Consider the following 10,595-nt stretch of genomic DNA (forward strand, 5'->3'; position numbering starts at 1 on the left):
TCTTGATACAAACATTGGGTTCGAAAGATGATTTGAAATAAGAAATCAGTTTCGAATAGTTTTGGGGACATGGGTTTGCCGTCGGGGATTTTTGAGTGCAAAAAGTACAGCTGATACGAGCATAGGAGGGGATAAATAAAAGCGCTGCAAGTGCATCGAGTGCGGCGTTCAAGTGCAAGAGGCAACGGACGCTAATAGGAACGCTTTTGACTCGCACAACGGTTCAACCAAGCTATCATCTAAGTTGTACGGTGGAGGAGGAAAATTGGAGCGGAGTTATTTTCGCGAATGGTGGATAGGAGCTTTTGCGACTTTTTTTTTTTTTTTTTTGCGTTTCTACGAGCACGTCAACTTTGCTTGTAATACATCAACCGCCAGTCGAAGGAGTGGAACCGACAAATTTGGTTCTGACGTTAAACTGTTGTGGTACGTAAAACCGTTTTTTTTTTTTTTTTTTTATCAGCTTGTATTTTTCAATATTACGTCGCATACCTTTACAGCTATATATTAACGTGGTTTATTGCGTACTTGAGGTGAGATAAAAAAGAAATTAACAAATAATCGTTGGTTTGTTTACATCCTCTTACGAGTAATAAACATCGCGCGTTTGCGCGTTATTGTGGCCAATTCATCGCCACAAAGCTTCCTAGCCCCTGTTGTTTATTTTTTAATTGCTAAACGTCTTTTCATGACATCATTTGTCGCTTCGATCAAAATAATAAATTGATCATACAATATTCGCTTGATTTCGTCTACTCTATGGTACAATGAAGTCATTGTTTTCGATGCCGATTAATCATCAATACGTTTCATTGCAGGAAAGCTCGTGATCTTTTTGATTTTTTATTATAAATAACTAAAAACTATTTTATTTAAAAAATCAATAAAAACTGAAGTAAAAATAAACAAGACGAAAAAACCCGAATCTTTTTTTTCCCAGCAGTGCTTATAATGTAAAAAAGAAAGCTTTGTTATGACTAACTACTAACATGCACGCACACATTTTAGCCAGAGTAGTGTATTTCGATTCTAAATTTACAAGTTTAGAAAACATATTTACAACTTTTATCTCGATACGGAATTTTACGGCCATTAAAAATCTACCTTTGCAAGGAAGCAATAGGTATTTGTTTATGTTGGTTGAAAACAAAAATATTCTGTTTACTTCAAGGGGAACGAGTCACTATTTGGGTAGAAATATATTTTTACTTGGTCCGGTTATTCTGGTTCTGGAAACAGACGATGTCAACAATTTTTTTTTTTTTTTTTTTTAAAGACTAAAAATTTTGTTTATTCGGTAAAAAAATAAAAAGTATTACTTTAAAAATTAAAATTCCATTGTAGCCGACGTAACGTACAGTTTCTAAACTGCTATCAGTTTGCCTGTCGTAATTATGCATGCGGTAAGCCAAAGTGAAAATCAATAATTGTATTTTACTCAAGAGCACGCCACGTACGGCAACTAAGGTTTCTAACTATTTTTATCTGGAAAACACAAGGTTTGAAATAATCCAATATTTTATCATTAATTAGGGCGCAGCTGTGGGTGACAAATTTTTTTTTTTTTTTTTTTTTTTTTTCTTATTAAACGGCGGTGATGGCGGTTATAAAAACCCCTTAAACGGAGTAAAACAAAAACCAGAGAACTTGTACATGTAAACGTTTCTTTTATTGTAATTGCTGTTGGAAAAAAAAATTAATTGATTCTTGCCGATTTTCGATTTTTGGTTAATGCAGAAAGAATTTCATTGAATAATTCGACGGGTACGAGATTATTAACCCAAAATCGTTCGTTGACTTGTGCAACAGTATATCATATGGTGCGACGTTTTTGCAAACGATTTTTTTAATCATCTGCGCACGTATGTGTGGGTCATTCTATCGAAAACGGCATATTTCAGGTTCCAGATGATTACAACGTCGTGGAAACAGGTACCGATCTGAAAACTTTTTAAATAATCAACGGATGTTTTCTACTGAGGGAACAACCGAATTCAAATCATCAAAAAGTAGTCCTTTAATTTTAAATGCAAAAAAGGGGCTAAATTAGTATTAGGGGCTCGTGTCTCACTCGCCGCATATAGTGTCTCAAAGTTATCAACGTAAACAACATTTTCACGCATTTTAAGGAACCAAAAAAAATTGTATCCAATACTTGGATGCTGTTGGACCGAAATTTGAAAAATTTAACATTTTAATAGAAAATGCTCACACAAATGCACGCATTTGAATTTGGACATTCCAATTTGGATGTTGGGTACTCTACGGAAATTCAATGTTTTGCAGAAATTTTTTCCGATTTTTCCATTCCTATAAGCTGGATCTACAAGTACGCGAATTAGTAAAGTCAGTGTCCCCAAAATAAAAACTAAAAGCCAACTTTTTTTGGCGGCACCCTGAAAATCGTGGTTCGTTTTAGTCTCAAATAATGTAAGAAAATTATTAGTAAAATAAAAAATTTCTTTTTAGTCTTGTTCATCCTGGCCTTCGGGATATTCCGTTTTCTGTGTAACGACCCATATATTTCTACATCCTAATGGAAAGAAAAGAAAAAAGAAAAAAAAAACGTGCAAACCAACTTTGTTACGTTGCTAAATGGTATTGCTATCAAGTATACATACGAGAGCTGCAAATGAATCTTACGTAAAATGTTTTTTAACGAAAAATACGTGGAAGAAACAAATAACGCATTGATGTTATCTTGCAACAGTAGATCGTTTCGGTGCAATCGTATTCGAAGCTAAAGTACCGACTATCGCGTTGAAAAACAAAAGTTTTGCTGAAAAAAATCTCCTTCGATTCCTTTGTCATCGTTTTCCTTTGAAAAAAAATCACAAACATTTTACAGATTCAGTCCAGCACAAGGGAGTCTTGAACAACCTGTGTCCACTGTACATGCAAAGACACAGGCAAAATGAACGTGACAAAGTACGAGGGCTACGGCGAGCTCTTGGGCAGTATGAAGCCCGCCAGCATGCTATTGTACATCGTCAACCCTTACGAGACGACGTTCGAGAGGCACGAGGACGTGCCCGACTATCAGCTCCAGGTAAGAGTATTATTATTATTATTATTATTTTTTTTCTTTCCAGATTGTACCAAAACTGTGTTTCATTGTAAAGGTATGGTTGCCGTTTTTCGTCCTCATCGCATTGGAAAACGCGATACTCTACGCGAAAAAGGGTGGCACGTTTCGGCTGAACGACCACGTGAGTTCCGTATCGCATTGGATCCTACAAGAAACTGGACGGTAAGCGTAGGTAACACTACGCTGTATCTCTATTGTACATTTGTTTGTATGATCGTTTTTGTTTGCGTTACAAAATAACCTTGATCGAATTTCGTACGGTTTGAATTAATCAGAAAATCCATAAACCTACAATCCCCTTATCGCAAACTTCAGATGGTAATTATTACATCTAGGAGTGCGTTTATTACAAAATGATCGTAATCTAATCTCTCGCGTGTCTTTGATCGCTCGTTCATTTCATAACAATGATAATTTTTCCTGACTATCGGATTTAACTGACGTTTACCTGCCTTCGGTGGATTCCAGACAAACGTCAACTTACATAATCCGCATAAATTTTCATAAATATTTTTCAATGAGAGAGACTTTTTTTTCTCCGTCAAAAGCTGTCCGTCAACTCTGTAAAGGACGTACTGCTCGAGTCGACTTTGATAATTGGGAAAAAGAAGCAGCTAAATTAATGCACCCGATTGCTCCACTTTTTATTAGAGCAAAAAGTACAACCATATTCGTTTGAATGGAAAATAATTTTTTATTTTATTATATTTTAATTTAATTTAATTTACTAATTAGCACGAATACGTCGGTTTTTAGCGGGTTTTTAAAATTATTGTTATTTAAATATAAACGTGAATATATGATAACGTAGAACAAATCGAAAATTTCTTTCAATCACACATAAATTTTAAAAAAAGTTGTAGAAAAAGAACCGATTTTTTCATACTGAAATTTTAATTTTTTTATTTTTAGAGCATGAAACAAGTCATTAAATAATACATCAAAACACTAAAAAATTAGAATTTTTTTTAAGATCCACAAATTTTGTACCCATAACTTTGTCGTATAATGTCAACTTTAAACTAAGTATGATCGGCAATTTCTTTTTTAATTTAAAAAAAATTTTTAATGCCTTACTATAGACCATCAGGACTATAATTTCAATAAAATTTTACAACACAAAAAAAGTTGTATTTTGATGAGATCTAAATTTTTTTTTTTTTTTTATCATTCACCCGTTTGAATGAAAATATGAAAAAGATAAAAGATATATCGTAATAATAATGATTTTCGTTTTTTTATTCTTTACAGTAATTTCTTCGATTTTTTAAGAATTAAGATGGTTCTGAAAAAATGTATAAAAAATACTTCAAAAATTTATTTCCATAAAATCTACAACTCCCTTTTTGACATCGGATAAGCAACTCTTTTACTTTTTGAGATGTACCCAAAAAATAAAATGATTTTTTAACCTGCGTAATTTGAAAATGTTAGGTTGTGTGGCATGAAAATGAAGCTACAAATCAAATTTCAGCCCAATTGGATGTAAATTTGTAAGATAATCGATTCACATGTCATCATAAGTGGTGGTTATACTTATTGCTCTGGTATATCAGTTGTGCCCAAAAAGAAAATTAATAGGGAACAAACAAAACGATAGTAATAAATCTTAATTGATGCTTCTCTTAGAATTTTATTTCGAGGAGCCGAGTACTACGCATACATTTACATATACGAGAGATTCCGCCTCTGGAATTTACCCTGGGACTCACCCTGGACGTGGTACGTGACGGCGATCGGTGTTGATTTCTGCTATTACTGGGTGCATCGAGCTAATCATGGTAAATTTTACTCGTCACTTATACACCTCTTTAAAATCATACACTGTGAAAAAAAAAAATAATAATAAAAATTATAGAGAAATTCCCAGCTAAAATTACCATTCCGCACAATAAATCGGATACAAGCTGGCAAAAAAAGAAAAAGTTATTATTTTTAACAGTAAAAATTTCAATGCGGGAAAGGAAAATTTACTAAGCGATCTTTTTAAGGTTTTTTGTTCCAGCATGGTAATTTTTATTGTTCTAATCATAATTTTTACTATTCGAACTGCAATTTTTACTACTAAAACAATAATCTCAACCGTTAAAAATAATAACTTTCCCATTTCATCCCTTATCTGCAATCGGCAGATTTTTTTCTCATCTTACTCTTGTTCCATTATACACAATGTACCGTACCATCACATAAAATCATAAGTGTAACGCTTGTCTTTCCGCTCAGAGGTGCTCTTCCTGTGGGCCCATCACCAGGTCCATCACAGCAGCGAGGAATTCAATCTTGTGGTCGGACTGCGCCAGTCGGTCTTGCAACAGTGGTGCAGCTTCGTAAGTGTCACTAGACTACGCGCTCGGATCGGCTCGCGTGTCCGATATGCCGACCTGACACACGTCAGTGTATACACTTATACGCGTGTACATTCGATATCGCGAGAGGGAAGCCGATCTTACTCTGATTCGTTTTCTTTTTTCTAACCCTTTTTTTTTTTTAAATTCCTACTCGCGTTTCGATTACCCGTAAACTTGACGACTGCACGGGGGGTCGAGCGTAACGGTGCGGTCTTTGGTAACGCCGAGACTCTGTATTACATCTGCATAGATACGCTTCCTCTTACGAGTTACCTTTGTTGCATGTATTATTGATGATGTTCTTTTTTTTTTTTTTTTCTGTATAAGGTGACCTACAGACGCGACTACTTTTAATTTGAGCGGATATATTGCTAAACGATTGAGTGACTCCTGCTGTGTCGTCCGAAAAAAACAAAACATGTGTATATTATCAATCGATTGACGAACGTTTCATTTTTTTTTTTTTTTTTTTCGTATACCTCTCTTTTCTCTCTCGGTTGGAAGTCACCAATACACATATGTACAAAGTCGTTAAATGAAATCGCCAACACTGATGGTCTTGGGGATCAAATAAGCGATGCGCCGAAGCGTCTGACGTTCGGTTTATCTTGCGTGTTTGCAGATGTTTTATTTACCATTGGCCTTGTTAATTCCACCGTCGCATTTCGTCGCTCACCACCAATTCAACTTGATTTATCAGCTCTGGATCCACACGACCGTCATCAACGACCTCGGCCCACTCGAGTGGATCTTCAACACCCCGAATCACCACCGCGTTCATCATGGTACTTATGGATTCATTTAAACTATCGATTTTTCAGGTAATTTTTTTTTTTTCATTTTCATCGATCGTCTCGTGTCACCGAGTGTAATTTCGGCAACAATCGAGTGCCGATTTTTTTACCGATTTCTCGACGACAAAACAGTAAATGGACACACTGGAAATTTCAAAACAAAAGCGAGTGAATCTTCCTTACGTAAAAGTGCCGATTCATCCGCGCTAACGTATTTTTTTTTTTCTCTTCGTTTCTACCGCAACAATCACCTCACGTGCACCGGTACATTCAAATATTGACCGGCATCTTTCCGCATTACACCGATATGCCGCAGCATATACATATACGTGCATGCAAATACAATCGAGAGTGACAGTCTCGTGAATAATTTACCAGGCGCCCGATGGCCACCGCGACAATGAATTCTTCCCTCTCTGTCTTCGAGCTTTCAATCGTCGTGTCGTCAACATAATCAGACGGATTGTTTGTTTGCATTTGAACCGCAGGGTGCAACCTGTACTGCCTCGACACGAACTACGGCGGGGTGCTGATAATATGGGACCGGATCTTCGGGACCTTTGCCGAGGAACGGCCCAAGGAGGGGATCATCTACGGCCTCGTCGTCAGCCCGCAGACGTACAATCCTCTGTTTCTCCAGGTTGGTAAACACACACGCGTGCCCTTATCCCTCGCCTGCGGACAGCTAGGGATTAACGCGAGACAGATGATGAAACTTTGCCGAGATTTTCGCGAGATGATAAACGCACTCGCTGATTACACGCCTCGCTTTTCGAGCTCGCGCAAAAAACAAACGATAGTTTTACCTTTCCGATGGTAATCCTCGCGCTTGCGTTGCACATGCCGATGATCGGAATGCTTATCTCTCTGAAATTCGGGGCTGGATTTTTCGTGGTCGGCTTGGAGCCGAGTCGGTCTCGATTTTCCCCTGATGCAGCCCCACGGGGCGTGGGATTTCAGGTTTTCTATGCGGCGTCGATGGTCGGGCGTAGCTTGAGCATGGGAAACCTGAGAGACCGACTGGCCGTGTACTGGAAGGGCCCGAGCTGGCGGCCCGGATTGCCGAGACTCGGCCTCGACGAGTTCAAAGTGAACGTAAGTCCACCACACGATTTACAATATTAATACATCATACATACGTACATACAAGCGAGAGCACTTTGCCTTAGCCGTATTAGATATCGGTTTTTCTCCGATACGCGATACGTGCACCGGCCTTGGACCTTTTTTTTTTTTTTTTTTTTTTTTTTTTTTTTCCTCTTATGTGTACACATTTAATTGCAACGGTGCATCGCACGCAGGCTTATTTTTGCATCTTTTCTCCATAAAGCGCTCTCGCCTTGGGTTCTGCAAATATGCACGGACTAGAGGTCTTTTCCGATAAAAGAAAGATGAGCAGTGCGTATTAAATTGTTTTTCGATTATCGGGAGGCCGAGCGACGCGCGTTGCGTGTGTGTGTAAGTTTATGATTACGTCTTTGGTGTACCATCCGCGAGTCTGTTTGTTTGTTTTGCCGGGGAGGATCCGATAACGAATAGGAAGTGCCGGTCTGGCTTGCGGTGTCGAGGATGTCGTTCGACCTCTCATTTTCCTTCGTTTTGATGAACGATCGTTATCGGCGTGATACTATATTTTTTTTTCTTTATCAGTTTAAATGCCCGTGAGAGAGGAAATAACGGTGTGAAAAATTAGTTGACTGGTTTATCACGTGAAAATTGAATCGAAGTGCGCGCGATCATCAGTTTACAAAGTGTATGAGAAAAAAAAAAACAAAAAAAAGACAAGCAAGCCATAATGACGACAATTTATTAATCGTAATTGCAAACGTCAGGTTTATGTTGGCAGTTATCGGTGTGTAGTATCTCTCGGCTACGCTTGATGATCTTGTCAGTAGCTTGATTATAGTCAAACGAAAAATATAAATAAACCGGTTTCGTAGAATCAAAATTATTACAATCGGAAACGTGTTTCTGATTATTCGAAATGTTGTTGTTGTTTTTTTTTTTTTTTTTTTTTATTCCAGAAAATAACGATTATTTTTTCAATCAATCTATTTCTTTAACCAATTTTTGCTTGTTTGTTTTTTTCAAACTTTAGGTGACATCGCGGAATAAATATGATCCATCGATACCAACGTGGCAGAGCTGCTACGTAGTATTGCACTTTTGTCTCGTTCTTTACAAACACACAGAGCTTTACGATGAAAAAGTAGTAAGTGGTTGGCAAAAAAAATTTGGTGGTAAGTGAAACTTGTTCAAAAATGTGTGGGCTTGATTTTCGCAGGATCCGTACAACTTTTTACCCGGAGCTATGGTCATCAACAACGTGTGCGCCTTGACGACGATCGGTTTGCTTTTCGATCGTTCGAAATTCGCCAACGTTCTCGAACTAATCAGATGCTGCGCCTACCTCTACTTTTTGCGTTATTATCAAAACCCGTTGATGACTTACATATACGTCGTTTCCTGCTGCCTCTGTTTTTACGATATTTTTCGGACCGTCGCACATAGGTAGTCAACGGGTTTTCCGACTTTTGCACCCAAAAGAGATACAAAGGACTGAACGCAGTGAACATTGGAAAAAAAAATTTTTTTGTTTTTGCTGCCGCACATCGAGGAGAATCAAATGCTTAACTAGGTAATTATATTTCACAGCTTTTAATTCAATGAAATAGTTAATTATTTAAAAAATATCTTGTTCTTTTTCGAATAGCTTATTTACATGTTTAATGATTTATTACTTTCAGATTAGCTAAAAATTGCAAAACAAGCTGCCTTGACCTGATGCTGATAACGTACAAATGTGTTAAATTGTTTACAGGGCCAGTAAGTCATTTAACTGCGCGCATCTAGATTTAACACGCAAAATATACATATTATTTTATTTATTTACTTTTAATGATTAATTTAAATTTATGAAAAATTCATTATACGTTGAAATAATCAAACATAATTTATACGCTACGAAGTTAAATTTAACCTAGAATTTTATAAGATTAGCAATAATTTATTTAACTATTTTTTTTTTTTTTTTTTTTTTTTTTTAACATATACAATTTAAACGTATTTCAATTAATTATAATTATGTTGTAAAAAATTTTTTGTATTCAATTTATAAGCTATTTTTAAAAAGAAAATGAAGTGTATGCTTATACATTTATCGTACTTAAAAACTATGAATTGAAAATTTTCTACGAAAAAACTTTTATACTCTTATTTGCGTTTAAAAAAAATGTAATGATATATATTAACTTTCTACTTTGTAAATAAAATATGAGGTTGTAGTTAGTTGTAAATAGTTGTATCGCGATGAGAATCAAATCTGAAAAGTGCAAGAGGAGGGTATCGAATGAAATAAAGCCAAACAAATCGATTTTTGAAATGCTTATAAAATATGCCACTTTTAATACAGCACTATTATCATACAACTTGAGAACATACAAATAGCATTCCGCAAACATGACGATTTATTACAAACGCAATGCATAGTGTCGTATGAAACATTAAGAATAAACGGCCAAGCGATTTGGGAGCGACCCATTAGTTTTTTTTTTTTTTTTCTGTCTCTTATAATTGAGTACGTTTGTGTGTTTTGTGACTGCGTGTGTATTTGTTAACATTTTTATTGTACAACTCATCAAGTACATCATGGATTACACTATTTTTTTTCTTCTATACTTAGTGTTTGTTCGATCAGAATTTTGCTTTTAACTGAATTTTACCTGAGTGACATTAAAGATAGAGCTGCGATACATAGAAATAATGATTATTGTATTTCACGACAAATTGATTTCAAGCATTTTTTTTCTCAAACTGCATTTCATTAAAAAATTGTTTATATGCGTACATAATTTTTTTGCGCTCATTTTCTTAATTTGTCACTTAAATTGTTTTTCATCAGCAACGAGAAGCAATGAAATGTATTTATTTTCAGCTTTCGCGTTTTAGACAGTAACTGCATCACAAAAACGAGTCTCATGCATGTTAAACGTCCAGTTTCATCAGCGTACACAAATAAAAAAGCATTAAAAAAACGATGTCTCATTAAAATTTGCCTAGGAAAGATTTTTCACAAAATCTACGTGTGCCCAAGCGTCATTTATCCATCTTTCCGTTTCTTCTCTGTGCAACCCTCCCTGAACATTTGAATAATCAATAGTTTTTTTTCTTTCGTTTATACATATATAAAATTTTTCAATTTATCCATTACAGTCATTATAAATCTTAAACACTTAATCGAGTATTAAATTGTCAGACTCCATTAATACCATTTCTTTTTTTCCTCCACCGCACTCTTTATAAACTATATATCTCGCGTAAATGAAACTGGAGGCTTCTTAGGTTTAATATATATATATAAGTTAC

General features: G+C 35.8%; 1 protein-coding gene across 1 annotated transcript; it reads left to right on the top strand.

Annotated features, from left to right (window-relative positions):
- Positions 1-345: 345 nt before the first annotated feature.
- Positions 346-9,267, top strand: LOC106645451 (alkylglycerol monooxygenase-like). The gene is made up of 11 exons (XM_023391552.2): positions 346-426; positions 2,849-3,049; positions 3,123-3,250; positions 4,718-4,869; positions 5,312-5,415; positions 6,059-6,221; positions 6,719-6,870; positions 7,191-7,325; positions 8,329-8,442; positions 8,515-8,868; positions 8,978-9,267. Exons 2-10 carry the CDS (start codon positions 2,915-2,917, stop codon positions 8,743-8,745), a joined length of 1,314 nt encoding a protein of 437 aa, XP_023247320.2. The 5' UTR covers positions 346-426; positions 2,849-2,914; the 3' UTR covers positions 8,746-8,868; positions 8,978-9,267.
- The last annotated feature ends 1,328 nt before the right edge of the window (positions 9,268-10,595 follow it).

This window comes from Copidosoma floridanum, unplaced genomic scaffold, assembly GCF_036245765.1.
Source record: "Copidosoma floridanum isolate Cflo_tuat_1 unplaced genomic scaffold, Cflo_Japanese_pri ptg000043l, whole genome shotgun sequence".
Lineage (NCBI taxonomy): Eukaryota > Metazoa > Arthropoda > Insecta > Hymenoptera > Encyrtidae > Copidosoma > Copidosoma floridanum.